General features: G+C 41.6%; 1 protein-coding gene across 1 annotated transcript; it reads left to right on the forward strand.

The window, feature by feature from the left end:
* The first annotated feature begins 8,953 nt into the window (after positions 1-8,953).
* On the forward strand, positions 8,954-24,453 carry CAMKV (CaM kinase like vesicle associated). Its single transcript, XM_070735811.1, has 10 exons — positions 8,954-9,048; positions 13,308-13,439; positions 14,757-14,831; positions 15,614-15,752; positions 17,001-17,121; positions 19,300-19,375; positions 19,629-19,765; positions 20,705-20,783; positions 21,463-21,550; positions 24,097-24,453. Exons 1-10 carry the CDS (start codon positions 8,954-8,956, stop codon positions 24,451-24,453), a joined length of 1,299 nt encoding a protein of 432 aa, XP_070591912.1.
* Positions 24,454-25,797: the final 1,344 nt, after the last annotated feature.

Consider the following 25,797-nt stretch of genomic DNA (forward strand, 5'->3'; position numbering starts at 1 on the left):
AAGCAATTACAACCCATCAGGGAAGAGTTTTAGAAAATAATATGTACCAGACTCTTCCTGTGCAGACAGTATGCATATCAATAGCAGTTAGGACTAATCATTAATTGGCTTAATGTGGCCCCAGGCTGCAGATTCTCTCCTCCCCTCCATGTGGATCGTCTTACTTTATAGTTAATAGGACAGAAGGATAAGGTGCACTCCAAAATAATGTGGCAGGTAATAGAGCAGAGCTTTGATCACCTCCACTTTATGAAATATTATTTTTGTGACTGTTCAGGGAATTGCCACTGAGCTAGGATGCCTGCAACACACTCCTGATGGCATTTCAGGCCAATTATGGGGAAAAGTCTCCAGCCTGAATATAATATTCTTAGTCGTGAGATTTTTTTTGGCTTGCTTTGCTTTGCCTAGCTGTGTTGATTTTATTTTTCCCCTGTCAAAAGGGCCAGCTGCAATTTTCTATAAAGAAGCCTTGAGACTCTGGTGAGTTTTAAAACTTTTTTTAAAGCAGGAAAACTAAATTTGTCAAGCCCCAATTTCAATAGATAGGAATGCAATCCCTTAACATTTCTGTTCATGACATTGTAGTGTGATGTGCTTGTGACCAATTATCCTTGTTAAAAAAGTGCTAATGACACACCTGTCACTACTGCTGTGTGACACCTGAGAAAGCAGCTGCCTGATGAGTAATCCCAGCTTTGACCTAGGCCCTAGGGAAAATTGTATTCAGGTGACATACCCTAGGACATAGGTCTTCAAACTTGGCAACTTTAAGACTTGTGGACTTCAACTCCCAGAATTCTCCAGCCAGCAATGCTGGCTGGAGAATTCTGGGAGTTGAAGTCCATAAGTCTTAAAGTTGCCAAGTTTGAAGACCTATGTCCTAGGGTATGTCACCTGAATACAATTTTCCCCTCTCAAATTAGCTTTCCAAAATTCCTAGAGCCATACTAAGAAATGGCCTTCCATATAACCAAAAGATTTTAACAATTACAGGTATGATGGCCTCGTTGCCTGCCCAAGATGTTACTTCTTGGTAATAGTTCTATTTGTATCAACTTTAAGTAGGACAAAAAGAAAAAAAGCTGTGCACATTTTATATGTAAATGAGGAAATATTCTGCACACATATTTTGAGTGCCTACTGTTGGCTGCAATCTTAAAATTCTGTTCAACCTCCATAAACTGAATGGAATTTTTGAATTGTTATGTGGGCTGTGCTATAATTCACTTATTGCCTACTGAAAACCTCAGCCTGTAGTCATGATTGATTTGCACGCTGAATTCAATTAAACTAGAGTTTAGAACTTTAGACTATAACTCAGATCTCCTCTGTATACTTATCATTAGGAGGAAAAATAATGACCAATTATGTCGCCCATATATTTGCGTGCAAATTTTTGCAAGGAATATTGGACAATCTTGCAAAGTGAAATTTTTCATTCTTTGGGTTTAATTTTAGTCTTCTCAAAACATTATTTTACTATGAGATGTTGAAGAACACCACTTCCCTGAAGAATGGCTTTTGCACACAGAAGCGTGCTTAAATTCTGGTTTATAATGTTCATTGTGGAGCCAAATTGGTGTAGGGCAGTGAAGGGCTGCAAAATTTTTACTGCTGCTGTGGGTGTGGTTTATTTTGTGGGTGTGGCTTGCCAGCTATGTGACCAGTTGGGAGTGGCTTAATGCTCATGTGACCAGGGGTGGCTTAAAGGTCATGTGACTGGCTTAAAGGTGGCCAACTTGACGTCACTCACATCAAGGGTTTGGGCTAGGGTTTGGGTTAGGCTGCCTGGTCTCTCCTTGCCTCAAAGAGGTACAATTTCCCTATCTATTTACTATTATTGAATATCCAAAATATATTATTTAATTCTATGTATATATGCCATATGTGTACATACATATTACACACAGGCACACAAAAATATACATTACCTACCATATAAACTGTATGTGCATGTGCACACACACACGCATGCACAGCTCCTCTAAAATTATACACATTCAACCTCATTTACTGCGATAGGAAAAACATACCCAGAGCCCAGAAGGGAAAAAAGAAAAAAATTCAAAAATTTTCAACTGGTTCTGCGTACCTGACCGTATCCATAGGAGCCCATCACTGGTGTAGGGATTAAAGCATTGTGTTAGAAATGAGAAGGCTAATAAATGAGGTCTAGTCTCATTTTTTGGCATAAAACCTGTTGTATGGTTTTGGGGTTGGTTACTTTCTCTCAGGCCTAGGAAGTGGGCAAGGGAAAACCTTTCAGAAACATTTGGCAATGAAGCTACGAGGACTAATTTAGGCCAGTAATGCTGAACCGTTTTTTCCTCAGTGCCACACCCATAATTCAATGTCTTGGAAGGGCGAAACAGCTTCCCCTACTACCCCTGGAGGCCCTCTGGAGGCCAAAAATGGCCCATTTCCTGACTTCCAGTGGGCCCAGTGGGCCAGTTTTTTGCCCTCTCCAGGCTCCAGAGGTTTCCCTAGAGCAGTGTTTTTCAACCGGTGTGCCGCGGCACACTAGTGTGCCGCGAGACATGGTCAGGTGTGCCGCGAGGCGGTTTCCCCCCCCCCGCTATTGCCCCCCCGCCCCCGCCGCCGCCGCTATTGGCACCCTCCCACGGGAGGCGGGCAAAGGTTGCTTTGAAAGTCGGCCCCCTCGCGCCCATGGCTTCTCGTCGCTTCCCCAAAGCACCATCACTTCCCCGAAAGCGCGCTCCTCATCTCCCTGCCAGCCCGCGGGGGGGCGGGGAGGCGCCGGCAGCAGAAGGGAAGGGAGCCGCGGCCGCCCCTGCCTCTCCACGGTGCCTCTGGCCCCCTCGGCCTTTCGGCGCTGCCCCCCGCCCGCCCCCTCTCCTCCTCCGCTGTCTCCTGCCTTTCGGCGTGGCTTCTCCCGCACCCGGAACGCAGGAGACAAAAAATGGCCCAACTCTCGTTCTCTCTCCGTTCTCAGCGGAGGCCAGCGAAGGTAATATTCAATGTCGGGAGCGCGCGGGCGGTTGCGCGCGCTCCCTACCCCCCTGCTAGCCGCTCGGAATATTCAAAATAAGAAAAACCTTCGCCGGCGAAGGCTTTTCTTATTTTGAATATTCCGAACGGCTAGCAGGGGGGTAGGGAGCACGCGCAACCACTCGCGCGCTCCCGACATTGAATATCACCTTCGCTGGCCTCCGCTGAGAAGAACGGAGAGAGAACGAGAGTGAGTGACAGCAACAGACAGCAAGATAGAGAGAAAGTGAGAAAGAGAGAGAAAGGGGCAGAGAAAGAGATAGCAAGAGAGAGAACAAGAGAGAGAAAGAGTGTGAGAAAGAAAACAAGAGAGAGAGAGAAAGCAAGAGAGAGAGAGAAAACAAGAGAGAAAGTGAGAAAAAGAGAGAAAGAGGGAGGGAGAGAGAAAGAGAGAGAGAAAGAGAGAGAGAGAAAGAACAAGAGAGAGAGAAAGAAAATAAGAGAGAACAAGAGAGAGAGAGAGAGAAAATAAGAGAAAAAGAGATAGCAAGAGAGAGAGAAAGCAAGAGAGACAGATAGGGAGAGGAAAGGAGAGAGAAATGAGAACAAAAAGGGGAGAAAAAAGGGGAGAAAAAAGGGGAGAAAAAAGGAGAAATGACTGAGGCAGAGAATGAGAGGAGAGAGAAACAAAAGAGAGAGAGAGGGGTGATTCTTGAAGCATATGGTAAAAAGCACCCAAATAATAAGAAATGCCCCCCAGCCCACACCTCTTTTTGAAAAGAATAAAAGAGAAAAAACCCCAGCCCTCAACTGGTTTTGGAAATGGTTCCAGTGTGTATACACACACACACATAAGGGGGGGAGAGAGACAGGGATGGAAAAAGAGGAGAAGTGAGAGGGAAAAGGAATGAGGGAAAAAGGGAGGAAGAGAGAGAAATGACAAACATGAGAGAGAAAAGGGGGAAAGACAGGAGAAGTACCCAGAAATGAGATATAAAGTTGAGTAGGGATGATTGATGATTGACTGTATTTATAAGGGGATGTTACATGGGATTGTATATACGAGGGGGTTATGTATGTATGTATGTATGTATGTATTTATTTATTTATTTATTTAATTTGTGTCATTTTGGTTGGTGGTGTGCCCCAGGATTTTGTAAATGTAAAAAATGTGCCGCGGCTCAAAAAAGGTTGAAAATCACTGCCCTAGAGCCTGAAGAGAATGAAAATGCCCTCCCCTGCCCCAAGGCTCTGGGAGCCAAAAACACCCACCCAGAGCCTCTTATGTAAGCTGAAAGTCAGCTGGCCGATGCATTGGAGCTAAGCTAGGGCCACGTGCCAGCAGATATGGCTCCACATGCCACCTGTGGCATGAATGCCATAGGTTCGCCATCACTGGTCTAGACCAGGGGTAGGCAAAGTTGGCTCTTCTATGATTTGTGGACTTCAACTCCCAGAATTCCTGAGCCAATCATGCTATTTGAGGAATTCTGGGAGTTGAAGTCCAAATGTCATAGAAGAGCCAACTTTGCTTACCCCTGGTCTAGACCAGTGTTTCCCAACCTTGGCAACTTGAGGATATTTGGACTTCAACTCCCATTCGCTGGCTGGGGAATTCTGGGAGTTGAAGTCCAAATATCTTCAAGTTGCCAAGGTTGGGAAACTCTGGTCCAGACAGTCACAAGGAGCTTATCAACATTTATTGCTGATTTAAAGCCTCTTATGGACTTTTTGAGTAAAAATGGGGGGAAAGATTTATGGTTTTGATGATAAAACAGGATAGATTTTAGAAAGAAGAATATGATGTACCGTAACTTGAGAGGGGTTAAAATATATTTGTGCTTAGAACCGCTATAAAATTTCAGAAGCCACTTCTTTGTACCTTTTTTTTTTGTATTTCTTTCACTTGTTCTCATCTTCTTGCACTGTCTGCCTTTTCTTTGATTTCTTTTTGCTTCCTTATTTTCTATTAGTTTGTGTCAGTTTTTATCTTCATGTTTAAAAGTTGTAACTATACACACACAAAAAGAGAAGTAAAACAATTGCTACTTGTTCTGAATTTTTTTGTAGAAAATCACATTTACAATATTTTAATATATATTTTTAAATTAAATAATATTCATGCTAGATATTTTGGGTTTAATTCATCTCATCAGTTCTCCCAAGTACAGACAGTTAGACCAATGCATCTGTTATAGGTTTGCTAAGAATCAATCTATTTTTGTCTGTCTATCTATCTAATCTATCTATCTATCTATCTATCTATCTATCTATCTATCTACAGTATCTATCTATCTATCTAATCTATCTATCTATCTAATCTATCTATCTATCTAATCTATCTATCTATCTAATCTATCTATCTACAGTATCTATCTATCTATCTATCTACAGTATCTATCTATCTAATCTATCTATCTATCTTTTATGGCTGTCTAGTGACTCTGGGTATCTTACAATAATCAGATATAGAACAATGTATATATCAACAATCATTAAAAAATGAAAAATAGATATTAAATGTTAAATATTATAAAAATAAAATATAGAAACCCCAATAGAAAAAAAAACAAGTATATTCCACTTCCCTGGGACCCTCAAGCCTGGTGACAAAGCCAGGGCTTGAGAGACTTCCAGAACATCAGGAGGGATGGAAAAAACCTAACGTTGTGGGGGTGCAGGGCAAAGGATGCTTCATAAGGCAGTTGCCATGGCAGAGAAGGCTCACTTACTGGGATCCACTAAATATAAGTTCCTGGCAGAGGGTACCCACAGCATTCTTTCTCTACCCAATCTGATAGAGCAAGCCAATGTGATCAGGGAGAGACTGTCCCTCAGATAATCTGGCCTTGTGCTGTGAAGGGCTTTAAAGATTAAAGTCAGCATCTTGAATTTCATCCAGATGAGAACTGACAATCAAGTGCAGCTCAGGGACCAAAAGTGTAACATACTCTGTTCTAGAAGCACACGTAATTGCCCATGCTGTTGCATTTTGCACCAGCTGAAGTTTACAGATACTCTTCAAGTTCAACTCCATGTTGAGCACATTACACTAGTCCAGGCGTAGGCAAAGTTGGCTCTTCTATGACATGTGGACTTCGACTCCCAGAATTCCTGAGCTGGCATGATTGGCTTAGGAATTCTGGGAGTTGAAGTCCACAAGTCATAGAAGAGTCAACTTTGCCCACCTCTGCACTAGTCTAACCTGGAGGTCACTAGAAGGTGAGTGATTCAGAACGGAGCCTGCTGATCAAGAAATTGGTGCAACTGAAACACCACACAAAGCTGTGCAAAGACCCTCCTAGCCATGGCTCCACTTGCTCTTTGAGCAGGAGTCCACAATCTAGGAAGACCTCCAGATTGTGCACCAGATTTATCTGCGACAACACAGATCCATAAAGAGGGTAACATTCTAGAAACAGTTGGCTCCAAACCCAGAGTCACTCCACTTCTCAGATCATCGAAGCCTGTTGTTCCCTATCAGAACCCCTATAGCCTATAAGAAGATGAGTTCACAGTAGTTTGTCTGTCTGTCTGTCTGTCTGTCTGTCTGTCTGTCTGTCTGTCTGTCTGTCTGTCTGTCTGTCTGTCTGTCTGTCTTATATGCCACCCAATCCCATGGACTCAGGACGGCTTACAACAATAAAATAATATAATAAAAAAGTCAAATATTAAATAATAAAACCCCATTTAAACTAGTCAATCAATTATAACAACTATAAAAATCCTTAGATTAACAATGCAATCATCCACTCATCCATACAATCAAACCATAATTCAGCCGGAACTAAAATGTTGGACTCTCACGGCCCACAGGCCTGCTGGCAGAGCCAGGTTCTCAAGGCTTTTCAGAAGGCCAGTAAGGTGGGAGCAGTACAAACTCCCATCCTACTGGCAGTTGGTTCCAAAGGGCCAGGGCCACCACAGAGAAGGACCTCCCCCAGGGGCTCACCAACTAGCACTGCCTGGTTGACTAGACCCAGAGAAGGCCAAACCTGTGGGATCTGATTGATCTCTGGGAGGTATGTGGCAGGAGACGGTCCCGTATTGTTTTATTATTAAACTGAATTAAACTACACCTCATGTTACTAAACTTCAGTTCTTCAACAATCTCAGCCAGGGTGGGCAATATTGAAGATGATGTCACCCCTGGAGCCAGTCCCTTCCCACCCCCCACCCACCCCCCTCAGCACTTTCAGGGCTGGCACTGCAAAGCGAGTCATGCTGTGGGAAGGGGGAGGAAGAGATAACTGGGGATTGAAGCTATAATAAAATTATTTCTTTGGGGAATCAAAAATTTTCCCACCACGTGCAAGGAGGTGCTGAGACCAAGTGAACATTTGGCTGTGGCCTGATTGGACCATGTGATGTACTACATGGGCAGAAGAAAGAAAATTGTTCTTTTAACTAGGTTGAAACCTGAGGGGGGTTTCCCCCATATGTGCCAATATGACATGCCTGTTCTGCTCCAGCTATGGACCAGAAATAACTTAACACACATGCACTTTGTACAAAACTATATTTACTCAATTAACGACTACTAATAAACTTGCTTAATATTTTTATTTATTTATTTAGTTAGTTAGTTAGTTAGTTAGTTAGTTAGTTAGTTAGTTAGTTAGTTAGTCAGTCATGTACATATTGGTGGTATACAAAGATATAACATTTGTATACATGACAAATTAAAGCAATATTTTCTTGAAAAAATTAGTCCTGGATATCTCAAGAAACTTACAAGGGTTGACAAAATGCCCAGAAGCAGTCTGCAGGAAGAAATCAGAAACAGTTAAGCTGAGCAAACTTTTTCAGAACACAAAGGCATTTGAACAAACAAACATTGTTTCCTGCAAAGTTTTTGCAGTCATTGTCATCTCTTAAGTAGGCTAGGGAAGTGGACAATTAGCCTTACTCCCGAGGAGACCTCTTCCTGAGGAACCACTCCTGCCTTTTGGCAGCTCTGCGTGCCCATGCATTAAGAAGAGAAGAAGCCTCTTCTTCCCCTAACTGATGTGAGATACTGAAGGTTCTGAAGGCTCTGGCTCTGTCACTGAGTCTTCACCAGCCTCCTCACTGTCCAACTTGGGTACCAGCTGCACATTGGCCTCTTCTGGGACGGGATCCACTACCAGCTGCATGGGCTGCTGGGGGGGCCACAACAATGCCTAATACATCTATGCTTTGAGGAACATGCCTGCCTTGGAGTTTTGATTCCATTGTGTGGGTTACTTGGGACCCTGACAGATGCACTTCAAGGAGTTGTTGTTCAACAACCACTTTTTGTGATGGATTATACTCTCTGGGATAGCTATCTGGCAGATGCTGAAAAAAGCCACCACAACCAATGGTGTGTTACTCCTCATTAGGCCCAGTTCTAAGAATTGGTAGCGGCGGCAATAGAGGCTCCTCCCACTTGCCCGGAATGCTTCTGCACAGAAGCATCATGCATACACACACACACATACATACACATGCACAAACCAGTAGGAAAGGGTTTTAGAATCCACTACTGACCACAACATATTCTGAAATTTTAGTTACCTGGCTATGCATGCCTGTTAAATTAAAAAAAATAAATCCCCGTAATGTTCTCTTATTGAGGATCTCCTTCTTGATCATTTTGACAACATTTTCCAGCAACATCATTTATGATCTGAGATTTATCATTATCGTTCCAAAAGGGACTGCCTCCCTAACTTTTATAAAGCCATTACAGTACAATATGGAAGTGTTTATTTTCCATTCTGATTTGAATCATCGTCAACCTGGAATCTCTTTCACTGGAGCTTGGGCAGAGGGTCAATCTTTTCACGGAGCAATGCACTGCAAATGCTTCCCAATCTGTCACTGCAAGCCACATCTGAGCATATGTGGCTGTCTAACTGCACCTGCTCCCATTCAGCTTGCTCAGTGATGCAGTGGTCAAGATCCTGGGGTGCTTCAAATGATCTGTGCTTATGAATGATGACTCCCATGCACTTATTTTTCAGTATCAGGCTTGGCAATGCCGTTTGGATGCGTTACCTTGGGAGATAAGAAGGATTATAACCAGCCATCTGAGGTGACTGACAGATATGACCTGGGACAGGTAATCAAAACGTAAGTCTTTTAGTATTCTATGCCGTTTTCATAAATTTCCCAGAATGGTATTCTACCATTCTTTGCAATGTTCTTAAGGAATGATGGAGAGGTCGATTGATAACTTTGGTTTAAACTAGCAAGAACTACTATTATATTTCAGGGATGAGAAAATAATATACTGCTCAAAAAAATAAAGGGAACACTCAAATGATAGAAACATAGAAGATTGATGGCAGAAAAAGACCTCATGGTCCATCTAGTCTGCCCTTGTACTATTTCCAGTATTTTATCTTAGGATGGATCTATGTTTATCCCAGGCATGTTTAAATTCAGTTGTGGATTTACCAACCACGTCTGCTGGAAGTTTGTTCCAAGCATCTACTACTCTTTCAGTAAAATAATATTTTCTCATGTTGCTTCTGATCTTTCCCCCAACTAACCTCGGATTGTGCCCCCTTGTTCTTGGGTTCACTTTCCTATTAAAAACACTTCCCTCCCGAACCTTATTTAACCCTTTAACATATTTAAATGTTTCGACTATGTCCCCCCTTTCCCTTCTGTCCTCCAGACTATACAGATTGAGTTCATTAAGTCTCTCCTGATACGTTTTATGCTTAAGACCTTCCACCATTCTTGTAGCCCGTCTATATCCCATATCTGAATGAATGAAATATTATCATTGGATACTTTGTTCTGTACAAAGTTGAATGTGCACAACCGCATGTGAAATTCATTGTCAATCAGTGTTGCTTCGAAGTGGACAGTTTGATTTCACAGAAGTTTGATTTACTTGGAGTTATATTGTGTTGTTTAAGTGTTCCCTTTATTTTTTTGAGCAGTGCATAAAGATTATCAGGTTTTATACTTCAATTTAATCACCAGGGATCTAAATGACAATTTAGAAAAGATGGACAGACAGACAGAATCCCAGAATCATAATCCCACTTCTGTGCTACCCCCACCCCCAAACAAACTGGGGAAAACTTTGCAAACAACTCAAACATCCCTTCTCTGTCTATAGACTCACCTACATACACCGCAAAGAATGCCAGGACCTTTGCCACATAATTGTTCTGTTGTGCTCCTCTTCCATCTGAAAGCCAGCAGGAAATCATGTCATCCTAAATCTTATTGGGTAACAGGGGCGTTGGTATACACTGATACGCCCTTTCTCATGGGCAGAGCTATCTTTTTGATTCAGTCCTATCACGTCACAAGACTGTCATAACCCAATCTATTGGAGGATAGCTCTGCCCACTGGAGAAAGGAAGATTGTGGGCAACAGAGATGCAGTCCTCATCATGGGTGAACAGTGCAGTCAGGCGGTAGGGAAAGCAAGTAGGATGCTTGGCTGCATAGCTAGAGGTATAACAAGCAGGAAGAGGGAGATTATGATCCCACTATATAGAATGCTGGTGAGACCACATTTGGAATACTATGTTCAGTTCTGGAGACCTCACCTACAAAAAGATATTGACAAAATTGAACGGGTCCAAAGACGGCCTACAAGAATGGTGGAAGGTCTTAAGCATAAAACGTATCAGGAAAGACTTAATGAACTCAATCTGTATAGTCTGGAGGACAGAAGGAAAAGAGGAATAAAGAGCAGCAATGAAGTCAGGCACTGTCTGTCTGTCTGTCTGTCTGTCTGTCTGTCTGTCTGTCTGTCTGTCTGTCTATCTATTTATTACATTTGTATGCCACCCCTCTCCGTAGACGCGGCGTGGCTAGTTTGAAGAGGACATTCCCACAGCAGCAAAATGGCAGAACCAACTTGAGTCCCAATATTTCTGAAATGGAAATGGTTTTTGGGTTGCCTCTCCCATGCACATCAAAATGCCCTTTATAGACAACATGCAGCTTTTTAAAAGAGGATAATAGGGAAAATGCCATTTCCAGATTGTAGCACATTAAGCTTTCCTCAGGCTACCTCAGATGCAAGAGAAGGTACGGTGAGACACATGCAGATGTGTTTGGCTGAGTCTGTCATACACAGCTATACTTTAATCTTCCTGACTATGCAAAGGACCTGGGAACCTGGGTTTCTCTCTCTCTCTCTCTCTCTCACACACACACACACACACAGCCTATTTCTTTTTTTCCCAGCTCAAAATAATGTTGGTAAGAGGTTCAGGACTTTTGCTTATTCATCCATCTGTTCGGGGGGGGGGGGGGGATATCTCTCCCAACCCCAAGGAGAAAAGGACCACATGTGTTATGGAAAACTAGCAAAAAAATAGTTTTAAAAATGGACTACAATTGGCAGCTATGGAGGGATTTTTTAAAAAATCCATCCAATGCATTCTTATGGACAAGATAGTTGAGTAGGAGCTCATAATGTTGCTGGCTATTCTATTCTAAGCCCTTCTCCCTCATCTGGTCATGTGACCTACAGCAGAGATTATGCTGCCAGCCCCATTCACACAAGCTGCATATAGTAAATAGTTTCTAAGGAAAAGACAGACAGACGGACACACCTACACACCCACAGAGAGAGAGAGAGAGAGAGAGTTATGGATTACTTGATTGCCCAGAGGAGAATGCAAGTATTTCCTAGAGCCACTGCTAGTAAATGGCTTGGAAACAATTCCATAAATCTTTCTTCGTATGTTTTACCTATGGTACCTTGTTTTGTTTTATTCCCACTTGGAGAAAGGGTTTTTTTTAAAAAACAAAACAAAACACAGAAGTGCAACTGAAGTTGGCACCAACGTGAATGAATTCAAAAGGTGGCTTTATCTACTCCTTTCTGCAATTTGTCATATGTGTTCTATGTGGCTGGAGACAGTATGAAAGCTACCAGGAGGTAGAGGTGCTTTTCGGGGAAGGAAATCTCTGATGAGTCTCATGTCCCTGATCATTAGCTTACTTAACAGAATGTCACCTGGGTGAGAGGATTTAGTTTAGCCTGAAACATGTTAGGGACGTTTGAGGGCTAAATCTAATCCACTCTTAAGTTAGTAAATCTATTTACTGTATTTTGGGGTATAAGATGCACCTTTTTAACACCCCCCCCCCAAAAGAGGGTGAAAACTTGAGTGCATCTTACACACCGAATATTGACCCACCCAGCCACCCCCACTATTTGGTCTCTTCCTGCCAGCAATTTACCTCCTTGCAGCAAACAGCAGCAGAGCCTGAGTAGCCCAAGCCACTGATTATTTGCCTCCCGACACTCAGTTGATTGATTGAAGTTGCCAGCAAGTGAAAGTGAAACTAAAATGAAAGTGAAACTAAAGCTGCACAGAGGCAAATTGCTAGAGGGATCAGATTGTGCTGAAACTGGCTGTTTGTTTTTTGCTGGAAGGAGGTAAGTCAATAACTATACAGAATGTTAAAATTATTAGACTTAATTTTTAAAAACTGCTTTATTATTAACTTAATAAAATGAAGAAGCTTTTTAAAATAAATGTTTGATCTGAAGAGGCCCAGTGCTGTTGCATCTTCTTCTAAATAGCAGAGAATACTTCCAGAAAGCCACATCCATTTTAAAGATCTGTAAAAGTATAATCTGAAATGTAACAGTGTCCTGTTTTAGTATTAAGATAAGGCAGCTGAGTTAAACCCTGACTTAGTCATGTTTGGAGTAGATCTATTTAAATAATTGGGAGGACTTACTGTGATTACATTTAAGAAAACCTTCTGGGATTAATATACTGCCATAATGTATATTTCTCCAATTCTTTGCTATTTCTATAGGTCAGGCACACATGCACAGAAATACACATCAAACAATGTATATCAACTGTGCTTTTTGCTGTTTGGCAAATTGCTGAGAGGCAGTGGCCTTTTTCTTGTTTTCCTCCCCAAAAACAAAGTTGCATCTTATGCTCCGAAAAATATGGTAGGTTAAAACATATGAGTGACACGCTTTCCCTTCCCCTAAATTCCATCCCCCCACACTTTTGTTTTATATGTTGTTGTCAACAAGTGACATAATTGACAACATGAAAGCCCTGGTAAATGCAAATATAGAGCTAATTTTAAAGGTCGCCTGAAGTTTACAAATAATAGGTACTTTAACAAAACACACCTAGAACATTGTAGAGGTATAATACATTGAATAGACAAATGTTTTTTTCCCCCTCTGTTTTTCATTTCCTTCTCCTTTGTGGTCAATATGCACTTAATAACATTTTGCTGAAGGAACACACGATGTACCTTCTGTCTCTTTTGCAAATTGGATGATTCATAATAAGCTGTTTAACCATCTCTGCTGCACAATTGTATTGCTTCAGCGAGTGGATACAATCTCTTTACGGGTGCTCTTTTCCTAGAGAGGAGTTTTGTGAGATATTCCGTGCCAAAGAGAAATCGACAGGCAAGCTTTATACTTGCAAGAAGTTTCTGAAAAGAGATGGGCGCAAAGTACGGAAGGCAGCCAAGAATGAGATCATCATCCTGAAGATGTGAGTGGAGAAAATTGATTCCAATAGATCTCAGAATCTGTGCTTCCTCAGCTGCATGCTTAGCCCTTGAAGCTATCAATGTTCAATTTAATTATTTTCCTAAATGGAAAGCAGCTACAGTTCACTCTAATAGTTATTCAGGAACAGTTATTTTATTTATTTATTTATTCATTCATTCATTCATTCATTCATTCATTTATTCATTTGTCCAATACACAAATACATAGGAAGAAAAATAGACATGTGGTAATATATATAAGGGTAAAAGTGAACTTAGAGGAGAGGATATATGAAAGGAAGAGAATATATATGATAGGTGAAAGAAAGGAAAGACAATTGGACAGGGGACGAAAGGCACACCAATGCACTTATGTACGCCCACTTACGAACCTGGAGAGGTCAATCGTGGAGAGTCTAAGGGAGAAGTGTTGGGGGTTAGGGGTTGACACAATTGAGTCCGGTAATGAGTTCCATGCTTCGATAACTCGATTGTTGAAATCATATTTTTTACAGTCAAGTTTGGAGCAGTTCGTATTAAGTTTGAATCTGTTGCGTGCTCTTGTGTTGTTGCAGTTGACGCTGAAGTAGTCATTGACCTTCAAAGTTCAGTTAAAGTGGCAGCCAAAATCATACCAGCAAGATATATACTGCCCTATACTGTCAATTCCGATCCTGCCTCTATAGCCTGCCTCTTGCTCACCCCATCCCAGCCCAGATGGTGGAATCCTTATTTTGGGTGCATTAAGGCATGTTCAGCATTGGTCAGAGTCCTTGGCATTGCTATTCATCCCCATTCTAAACATCCCACTGAAGAAACACATTAACCTTAGCAATATAAGAGAAATACTAATTCACAATATGTAATATTTCAGCATAGATATTGAGAAAGATTCCAAAAACAAATGCAAAGATAAGGAAAAAAATACTTGAAATCTGATACTATAAAGCAGAATCAAAGGAACCGATGTACTCCAGAAAGGATTAAATATAAAATATACTTTTCAGAAAGGGGAAGCAGTTTCTGCAAGGATCAGAGGGATGTCAGCTTCATGAAAGTAACATTGCAATATCACAACGCAATTCGCTTTCGTTTTGCATAGGATGAAAGCAACAGAATTCTACAGTATTCATTGTATCCATTAATAATGGAACAAGCAAAACAGATTTAGGCGAGATATAACATCCCAATTAAAATGCAGTAAATGAATACAAGGTGACCTGACAAATGTATTGAGGAGACTGAGCAGATATTTGACTTTGGCTTTATGTTTCTGCCTGATAGGAGACCTTCAAACTAGCTTCTCTCTTTTCCTACAGGGTAAAGCACCCCAACATTCTACAACTGGTGGATGTATATGTTACCCGGAAAGAGTATTTCCTCTTCTTGGAGCTGTAAGTAGGTGTTGCGTGAATCTAAACTCCTAAAATGACCCATTGGGTTCTCTTCTCATGCAGCCAGGGCCATAGGATTATGACGCTAAGCCTTGCCCTTCCTTTCCTCTCGTGGGTGAAATCTACTTATCTTCCCTAACAGTTCTGAAACCCATGCACCACCTGTGCGCTGTCATCACATCTGATTTTTGACCCTCTGCATATGCACAGAAGGCTTTGTGCATGCAGCGGGTTAAGCAGGAAGTTAAGATGGGAAGAGCCTCATGCTGCTGCCGCTACCGGTTCAGCAAACCACCTGCCGCTGCTGCTACTGGCACACACAATCTGGACAGAATCGGCAGGATTTCACCACTGCTATGTCCCCATACCAAAATACAGCATGGTTTCTCAGGCGCTTATCAGAAATCCCTTAAACGTTCATGATACAATCTAGAAGGGGAAGGAGAAACTTCCATCCTATTACACTATATATATATTTTCTGCAGGAAAAGGCCATCACTGTTTTTGTTTTTTCTGCGGGGGGGAGGATCCTTTCTGATTCAGTCCCTGGCATCTTTAAATAATGCTGGGAAAGATGCTATTGTGATGACAATTATTATGTAACAAATCAGATGGATTCAGACAAAGGCGGCCATTTTCCTTATACTGTAATGGGGAATGAGAAACCCATGAGGTTTTTCTTCTTCCCGGCTACATCCATTGTACTATAATACTAGTTGGCATTAACTAGTATCTTGGTTATCCAATTTCCCTCTTGCTTTTTTCTGTTTTCCTATTTATAGGGCCACTGGTCGAGAGGTATTTGATTGGATCTTGGACCAAGGGTACTATTCTGAGCGTGACACTAGTAATGTCATCAGGCAGGTCTTGGAGGCTGTGGCATACCTGCATTCACTGAAGATCGTACACAGGAATCTCAAGGCAAGTCAGATCATTTCCTTCTAGCCTACATCTCTCATCGGTGGTACATTCTTGGGACGTGTACTCTTCCTTCTGTTTATAAATTGATTTAAGTAATTGCAATACCTTCTTTTTCTTCTTTCCTCCCCTCCCTCAGATTTTAGAAGGACATCCTGTGTGTGATGCTATATTTATTTATTTTTATTTATTTATTTATTTTGTCCAATACAAATTGAAAGTTAAGGAGAATAAAAACATGTAGTAGTAAATATCAGGGAAGGGATAGAAGAAGAGATATGAGAATAGAACACATCGATGAAGAGTAGAGGAAGGATATATGGATGGGAGAAAAAATATATAAAATATAGGAGAGACAATTGGACAGGGAACGGAAGGCACACTAGTGCACTTATGTTTGCCCCTTACTGACCTCTAAGGAATCTGGAGAAGTCAACCGTGGAAAGTCTAAGGGGAAAATGTTGGGGGTTGACACCACAGAGTCTGGTAATGAGTTCCATGCTTCAACAACTCGATTGCTAAAGTCATATTTTTTACAGTCAAGTTTGGAGCGGTTGATATTAAGTTTGAACCTGTTGCGTGCTCTTGTGTTATTGCGGTTGAAGCTGAAGTAGTTGTTGAAGGAATGGATATAAACATCCATTTCAAATATCATGCCTTTTACTTTTCCCAGAAGCTTGATATGATTTGAGTGGCTGTATAAGCATGCATGTAAACTAAGACATACAGTGTTCCCTCGATTTTCGTGGGGGATGCGTTCCGAGACCACCCGCGAAAGTCGAATTTCCGTGAAGTAGAGATGCGGAAGTAAATACACCATTTTTGGCTATGGACAGTATCACAAGCCTTCCCTTAACACTTTAAACCCCTAAATTACCATTTCCCATTCCCTTAACAACCATTTACTCACCATTATTACTGGTACTCACCATTGAATAAAACACCTAGTGATCCTGATATTTATAAACATAATTATTTATTAACAATAATTATTATTTTTGTTATTTATTTGCAAAAATTATTAGTTTGGCGATGACGTATGACATCATCGGGCGGGAAAAACCATGGTATAGAAAAAAATCGCGAAGTATTTTTTAATTAATATTTTTTGAAAAACCGTGGTATAGGCTATTCGCGAAGTTTGAACCCGCGAAAATCGAGGGAACACTGTACATCTAGAAGGAATTAATGCTTCAGCCGTTTTATCCTCCTGCCCTCATTATGCCATCCCTATATTCATTATCTTTTCAGCTAGAGAATTTAGTATATTACAACCGCCTGAAGAATTCTAAGATTGTGATCAGTGACTTTCACCTAGCCAAATTGGAGAATGGGCTCATCAAAGAACCTTGTGGAACGCCTGAATATCTAGGTAAGAAACAACATAGGAATCAGGGCAACATTACAAAGAGTAAACTATAGGAACAGAACATAACCCTCCTGTACCTAGTCATAGACTTATTTCCAACCAGATGCCTATAAAAACACTCATAAGCATAAAACTCCTTTGACTATGAGTTCCCCATTTTGTGCAGAGAGCAAAAACAGTAATCTTTATTATTGTTGCATGCCAGTGACAAGTACTGTGGTCCCTACAGATTTTTCAGTGGGAATAAAACCTATGACACAAAAATATTGCTCGAAATATGGTTGATTCAGTGCAATTGACATTTTTCAACATAGGGAGCAACTTCCATATATTCCAAACCCTTCTACACAGAAATTTACGCATTTGCTATGGTTCAGTTATATACACTCTAAACCAGAGGTCCCCAACCTTTTTTGCACCAGGGACCGGCTTTAAGCTAGACCAGTTTTCCACGGCCCATTGGGGGGGGGGCTTTGGTCAAATGGGGGTGGGGTTATGGAGGGGTGGAGCTTAGTGACGCAGCCCTCCACACTTCTCCACAGGGCGGGGAGAATCAGGAGGCTCCTTTGGCGGCTGGGGGATGCCTGGCTTTGTGATTTTGGCTGGGGGGGGAGTTAGGAAGGTCCTACTTCTCCCCCCCCCCAGCCAAAAATTCAAAGCCTATCTGCTGGATACGGGCGATGAGTGGGACAGAGCGGCGTGGAAGCCTCTTGCAGCAGCTGCCACAGCCACCGGCTTCGGCGCCGCTCGCCCCGCTCATCGCCCGTATCCAGCAGATAGGCTTTGAGTTTTTGGCTGGGGGGGGGAGAGAAGTAGGACCTTCCTAAGTCCCCCCCCAGCCAAAAACTCAAAGCCTATCTGCTGGATACGGGCGATGAGTGGGACAGAGCGGCGCAGAAGCCTCTTGCAGCAGCTGCCACAGCCACCGGCTTCGGCGCCGCTCGTCCCGCTCATCGCCCGTATCCAGCAGATAGGCTTTGAGTTTTTGGCTGGGGGGGGAGAAGTAGGACCTTCCTAACTCCCCCCCAGCCAAAATCACAAAGCCAGGCAGCCCCCAGCCGCCAAAGGAGCCTCCTGATTCTCCCCGCCCTGCCCGACGCCCCACCCTGTCCTGCATAATGTCCTCTGCCGGGAGGGCAGCGGCGCCGCGGACCGGCTGGAAAACCCCAACGGCCCGGTCCCGGTCCGCGGACCGGCGGTTGGGGACCTCTGCTCTAAACGGGCAGCATGTAAGTTGCAAAAAAAGGGTGAGAAAATTTGAGTGCAAATGACTCCTTACATGGATTTTAAATATTTCCAAAATAATTAACTCCTTAAGGACACAATTTTATCTCTATATCACAATTCCATCTCTGTCCCACAAAATGTTTATATATAGAAACTTAAAATACCACTAAGGAAGATTTTAATGCACTTTCTTCCTTATCTATCGTGGGGCTTCCTAGATTCGCCCACGTCTCGTCAACACTCCGCGGCCTGCACTGGTTGCCGATCAGTTTCCGGTCACAATTCAAAGTGTTGGTAATGACCTATAAAGCCCTACATGGCATTGGACCAGAATACCTTCAGGACCGTCTTCTGCCGCATGAATCCCAGTGGCCGATAAGGTCCCACAGAGTTGGCCTTTTCCGGGTCCCGTCGACTAAACAATGTCGTCTGGCGGGCCCCAGGGGAAGAGCCTTCACTGTGGCAGCCCCGGTCCTGTGAAAACAACTCCCCCCCCCAGAGATCAGAACTGCCCCCACCCTCCTTGCCTTTCGTAAGTTACTCAAAACCCACTTTTGTTGCCAGGCATGAGGTAACTGAGCTACCCCTAGGCTATTATAGTTTTGTGTCTGGTATGATTGAGCTGTAAGGTTTTAATGTCATGGGTTTTAGATGTTGTTTTAATGTATTGGATTTGTTATATTGTGAGCTGCTCCGAGTCCTCAGAGAGGGGTGACATACAAATCTAATAAATAATAATTATTATTATTATTATTATTATGCTCATTCTATAAATTCTCACAATAACATTTTGAAATAAAATTAAAAGCACAATGTCAAAGCATTCTATGTTTAGCTCTGCCAAGATTCACTTCCTGAAATGTTATCTACTGAACTTGTGGTTGTAATGTGTAGTTCAGAGAAACATGTTCCTGTCCTCTGGATAGTCCTCACCTTCTACAATTGTCCTTTCAGCACCTGAAGTGGTGGGGCGCCAACGATATGGGCGGCCTGTGGACTGCTGGGCTATTGGTGTGATCATGTACATTCTGTAAGTAAAGAGGGGTCATATTGATGATGGGGAGGGAAAGAAGGAAGGTCCAAATGTAAAATGGACATTAGGAGAAAAATGCAGCTGCAGAAAAAGCAGTAGAAGTAGGCTACAGCAGCTGAGCCTTCCCCAAATGTGCTGGGATTGCAGTTTTTAGAATTACCAATGAGTAGCTGCAATGCTACGTTGACCATGCTGGCTGGGAATTTGAAGAGGAATATCCAGAATCTGAACTCCTATTTCTACGCCGTAGCTTGTCAGGAAACCCACCCTTCTATGAGGAAATGGATGAGGATGATTATGAGAATCATGACAAGAACCTATTTCGCAAGATCTTAGCTGGAGACTATGAATTCGACCCTCCTTATTGGGATGATATCTCACAGGCAGGTAAGGTGGTGAGAATGGTGGGGGGAAGAAAAAAAGATTGCACACCGTAACCCAAAATGTTAAGGGCAAATACAAGTCCATAGAAATTCTTAGCTCAGCCTTCCCCAATCATTGCATCCTCTTGAACAGAGGTCCTCAAACTTAACAACTTTTAGACTTGTGGACTTCAACTCCCAGAATTCTCCAGCCAGCTATACTGGCTAGAGAATTCTGGGAGTTGAAGTCCACAAGTCTAAAAGTTGCCAGGTTTGAAGACCTCTGCTCTTGAATATCATTTCCAATACTCCCATGTCACTACTTTTCTGGTAATTTTTAACAGAAAGATTGTCACCTTCCAAGGCTGTTTTTTTATATATACAGTGTTCCCTCGATTTTCGTGGGTTCGAACTTCGCGAAAAGTCTGTACCACGGTTTTAAAAAAATATTAATTAAAAAATACTTCGCGGTTTTTTTCCCTATGCCACGGTTTTTCCCACCCAATGACATCATATGTCATCACCAAACTTTTGTCTGCCTTTAATAAATATTTTTTAATAAACTTTAATAAATAAATATGGTGAGTAATAATCTAAATGGTTGCTAAGGGAATGGGAAATTGTAATTTAGGGGTTTAAAGTGTTAAGGGAAGGCTTGTGATACTGTTCATAGCCAAAAATGGTGCATTTACTTCCGCATCTCTACTTTGCGGAAATTTGACTTTTGCGGGCGGTCTTGGAACGCATCCCCGCAAAAATCGAGGGAACACTGTACTAAAAAAGTTAGTCATACTAAATTACTCATGTGTAATATTTGTTTTGGGCCAAAAGACACAATATTTTGTTTTATGAACCAGCAGTCCTTTCAGAATTTCTGTATTGCAAAGCCATTGCAACATTTGCTGTTGCCTCCACTCCCAATGATGCTATTTAAAAGTCGTCTTCCTTCTTTTTTTCCCTTTAGCTAAGGACCTAGTAGCCCGACTGATGGAGGTGGATCAAGACCAGAGAATTACAGCAGAAGAAGCTATCTCTCATGAATGGTGAGAGCCCTATAGTTGGAAGGGGGAAAAAGAGTACACAATGCCAAGAAACATGAACAGGGACAATATTCCCATATTCAGAAGGAATAGCTTGAGATGTTCAGATTTCATAAGGTTTACAATTTCAATTGTTTTGTACTGTAATTTGTTTTGTACTGAGAACTAATTGCTGTATTGCTAAATTGCTAATTTTTGTACCGAGAGCTAATCGCTACTAATTGCTAATTGCTACCAACAATCTAGGCCAGTGATGGTGAACCTTTTTTCTTCAGGTGCCGAAAGTGCGTACCTGCGTGTGCCCACACAATAATTCAATGCCCCCATGACCCCCCCCCCTGCATTGCACTGTCTCCCGCACGGGAACGCATGACCCTCCCACTCGCCCATTTCCCGACTTCCGATGGGCCTAGTAGGCTTTCTTGGAGCCTGGGGAGGGCAAAAACGCCCTCCCCCACCCACAGAGGCCCTCTGGCAGCCAAAAATGCTCTCCCAGAGCCTCTGCGAGAGCTGCAATCAGCTGGCTAGTGGGCACATGCGCACTGGAACTGAGCTAGGGCAACAGCTTGCGTGCCAGCAGAGATAGTTCCATACATACTATAGGTTTACCATCACGAATCTAGGACATTAAGCAAAACAAAGCAAGATATTTAGACTGGTTTTTCCCCCCTTTTGTCCCTAGGATTTCTGGCAATGCAGCTTCAGACAAGAATATAAAAGATGGAGTATGTGCTCAGATTGAAAAGAACTTTGCCAGGGCAAAATGGAAGGTAATGTATTGCTAGCACAGGCCCCCTGTTGCAAAGCTTCTGACAGCTTAACTCTGAATGTGAGGAATTGCATCCAGTCTCTATGCAAATGTATGTGTTGGTTTTCTTTCAGAGGGCTAAATCCAGATGAAAGAATTAGACCTCACCACCAATAAATAAGAAATCAAGATAACTTTTGTCAATTTCTCTCAATAATTATGATAGCTGGACAATACAGGTCATCCTTGGTTTACAAGAGTTCATTTAGTGAGCATTCAAACTTACAGCTATGCTATACAGCGGGCTCAAACCTCCCTAGGATCTGATCAGAAATTATTAAGAAATACCAGGTTTCAACCCTGCTGAAAAGGATCTACAAGGTCTGCTTCATCTAGGATATTCTGCAAGTGCAACTCTACAACATTTTCCTCAGCCTTCTGCAAAAAGAAGCTAGGAAATAGTGTCTAGAAAATCCTTGTGCTCTGGTACCAATTTTCTAAAGACTACTAGGTTCAAGAATGCTGGAATTTTGGAAAGTCTGCCCAATAATTTTAATTAATAATTAATTGACTAATGAACTAATTGATAAATTAGATAATTATCTCATTTACCTGCTTTTAAAGTTTTTTAATAACAACCCTACTCTACTTCAGACAAATAGTTATCCAACAGCTTCTTAAAAACTTTCAGCGTTGGAGCATTCACAACTTTTAGAGGCAAGCTGTCCCACTCATTAATTGTTCTAACTGTCAGGAAATTTCTCCTCAGTTCTAAGTTACTTCTCTCTTTGTTTGTTTAATTTCCACCCATTGCTTCTTGCTCTACTCTTAAGTGCTTTGGAGAATAGTTTTACTCTCTATTCTTTGTGGCAATGTTGGAACACTGCTATCATGTCTCCCCTGGTCCTTCTTTTCATTAAACTGTTTTAGCATTCAGTTCCCTAATCATTTTTGTTGCTCTTCTCTGCACTCTTTGTAGAGTCTTGACATCCTTTTTACATCGTGGTGACCAAAACTGAATGCAGTATTCCAACCCTAAACGTAGAAACTTTTAGGCAAGAAAAACAAAATGCACAGGTACAGTATATGTGGTACCTTGCTCAACAGTAGTAACTGCGAGATGGATCTTGAACTCCTAGTGGACAACCATTTAAATATGAGCCAGGAGTATGCAGCACCTGCCAAAAAAGCCAACACACTTTATTTTATTTTATTTATTTTGTCAGGCATGTATTGGATAATATATAAAAATGTAATTATGAATACATGAAATGGATATGAATAAAAGGGAACATTAAGTCAAGAACGGTAGGCACACTGGTGTGCTTATGCATGCCCCTTAAAGACCACTTTGAAATGGGGTTAGGTCGGCCATAGGCAGTCTAAGATTAAAATTTGGGGGGGTTGGGGAAGAAATCACAGAGTCAAGAAGTACAGTCCAGGCATTGACGATTCTGCTACTGAAGTCATATTTTCTGCAATCAAGTTTGGAGCAGTTTACCATAAGTTTGTATCTATTGTGTCCTCGTGTGTTGTTGTGGTTGAAGCTGAAGTATTCATTGACAGGTAGGATTGTTTCTCACCTGAATGGTATGAAGAATAGATCAAGCATTTCTATTAACCTAGTACTGTTAAAATACTGATACTTCTTACATTACAAATATGCATTTAAGTATTTGATAGTAATCGCATGTTCTATATACATTAATTTCCCACTATGCCTTGTCTGATTTTTATTAACCTCAATAAATCAGTGTCTTTAATTCCTCTATTAATATTAATTTTCTTGTCTCTTTCCTCTATGGGTTTAAAAATGATATGATTAAAAAACAGCATCTAAATTGCCACTTCTAAAGACTATTACTTGGATTAATCATCATCAGATAAAGTACAAATCACAATAAATTAGTGGTACCTTGTTATTTGCTTTCAGATGCTTTTGCCCTTGAGGATCTATTATAAACCCATTCTTTTCTCAAGTGTTTATCTGCAGTCGTGGACTCTAACAGCATTTAAAAATAAAATGTGGAATAATTCCAATATTTAAAAATAAAATGTGGAATAATTCCAATAATAATAATAATTAATAATAATTTATTAGATTTGTATGCCGCCCCTCTCTGAGGACTCGGGGTGGCTCACAACAACATAAACAGTGTACAAATCCAATTTTAAAAAGCAATATAAAACCCTTATAATAAAATAAAATAATCACACAACCAATCAAACCATACACCAGCCTTGACAATTGGTGTGTGTGTTAGTTTCCACATGCCTGGTGGCAAAGATGAGTTTTTAATAACTTATGAAAGGCGAGGAGGGTGGGGGCCGTCTTAATCTCTGGGGGGAGTTGGTTCCAGAGGGCCGGGGCTGCCACAGAGAAGGCTCTCCTCCTGGGTCCCGCCAGATGACATTGTTTTGTCGATGGGACCTGGAGAAGGCCCCCTCTGGTTACTTTTCTTTAAAAAAACCAAGCGCTCTGTGGGATTGTGTATTCTGAACTGGGGTTATGAAACATTAACAGGAGACATTAGATCTCAAAACCATGTTTCTCCTGGCAACCCACAGAAAGCCGTCCGAGTGACCACAATGATGAAGAGACTCCGAGCGCCAGAACACACAGATGCAGCCAAGCCAACCCCTCCCACTGCTGCCACAACAGATGGTGCTGCCACAACACAGCCCAACAACACCCCGCAGGCTAAACCTGAAGCAGATAACACAGCTCCAACAACTGAAGCTGCCCGGGTGGCCACAATGGTATCAGCCCCTGCAGAAGAAAACCCAGAGGGAAAAGCATCCACAGCTCCAGCAACTCAAGCAGAAACGTCAACAATGACACCAGCAGGTCCAGCAACATGCAACGGGGAAGGAACCACTGCCCCCAGTGCCACCCCTGAGTCCTGGAATGAGGAGACTGGCTGAATCAGAGAGGAGCCAAGCAAGGGCAGGATTGTACCTCTCTGTGTTGTATCTCTCTTGTAAATAATCACCGGCATGGTCCCTCCAATGTCCTGGCTTCCCAATCATTCCCTCTGTGTGTGGCTGTCAGTTTGTCTCACTCTGTGTTTCTCCAGCAGAGTTTCTATTTTTCATGTGACACAATCCAGAGTGACGTTGATGGGCTCCAATAAACAGATGCTGTGGAGGCCCAAACCACTGCATGAAATTCTCTCTCGTTTCTCTCCCCTCCTCTTTTGTCCTTTTCTTCTCTTGCTTTCTTTTTCTTTGTGAGTTTTATTTGTTTTGTAAGTACAACTGTCCTAAAGGCACTTTTGTTTATTTTATGCATTCCTGAGACCACTTTCAAGACTACTATCTTCCCAGACGTTCAACTTACTCACTCATTCACTCATTCACTTATTTCTTGGCTCTTTGAGCATCAATAGAAGCAGCTGAGGCAAGCAGATGAAACATAGAAATCACATTCTTCAGCTGACCCATCTGTTGTACCACAGGGACATAGTAAATCAAACGTCCTTGCAAAACTGCTAACTTTAATTGGGTATTACATTAGTCCATATAATGTCATAGTTACTCAGTAGAAAACGTATGTAGAATTTGTATGTTCTGCTGCTATTTAGAACTTCTACTCTATTTTTGCACTCTCACACTCTCGCTCTGTGTGTGAGAGAGAGAGAGAGTTGGGAGGGAGAGAGAGAGATAACTTTAATAGATTATTTGAGTCTTTCCTCTGGACAAATGAAATTTTTAAATATCACTTATGAGTAGGCTGAGATAATGAAGATAAAAGACAGTTATGATATGATTTAAGATTTACTATCCTAAGGAATAAAAATAAACAATTATGTTGTATGATTACAGATTATGTAAATCTGGAATCCACAAATCCAGATTATTAGCAATAGTTGTTGGAATAAGAGCAACTTTAGGATACCTGTAATATCAATCAATGCCAATTAGCATTGCAACACAGAGATGGGTTTCAACTCGACAAATATTACTAATAGGGGTTCCACCCAAATGAACATTTATGTAAGCCTTTTTTATGCTATGAAAGAATCATAATCATTTGCAAACAGGCTGGTCGGTGTTAGGTAGAGAACCAAATGCAAGTGAGAATACATTGCTAATATTGCACTCTACATTTATTGTTTGAATTAATAATTTCTATAATCATAATTTTTGCACCTACCTAAATTCCTTTAGTAAACTCCCTTTTTACAACATTGTAATACAGTACCTTAATTTCGGGGTAGAGTAGAGACAACTAGATAGACCTGGATACCTTCAGTGACACAATGTAAA

The sequence above is a fragment of the Erythrolamprus reginae genome, chromosome 2, assembly GCF_031021105.1.
Source record: "Erythrolamprus reginae isolate rEryReg1 chromosome 2, rEryReg1.hap1, whole genome shotgun sequence".
Classification (NCBI taxonomy): Eukaryota; Metazoa; Chordata; class Lepidosauria; order Squamata; family Dipsadidae; genus Erythrolamprus; species Erythrolamprus reginae.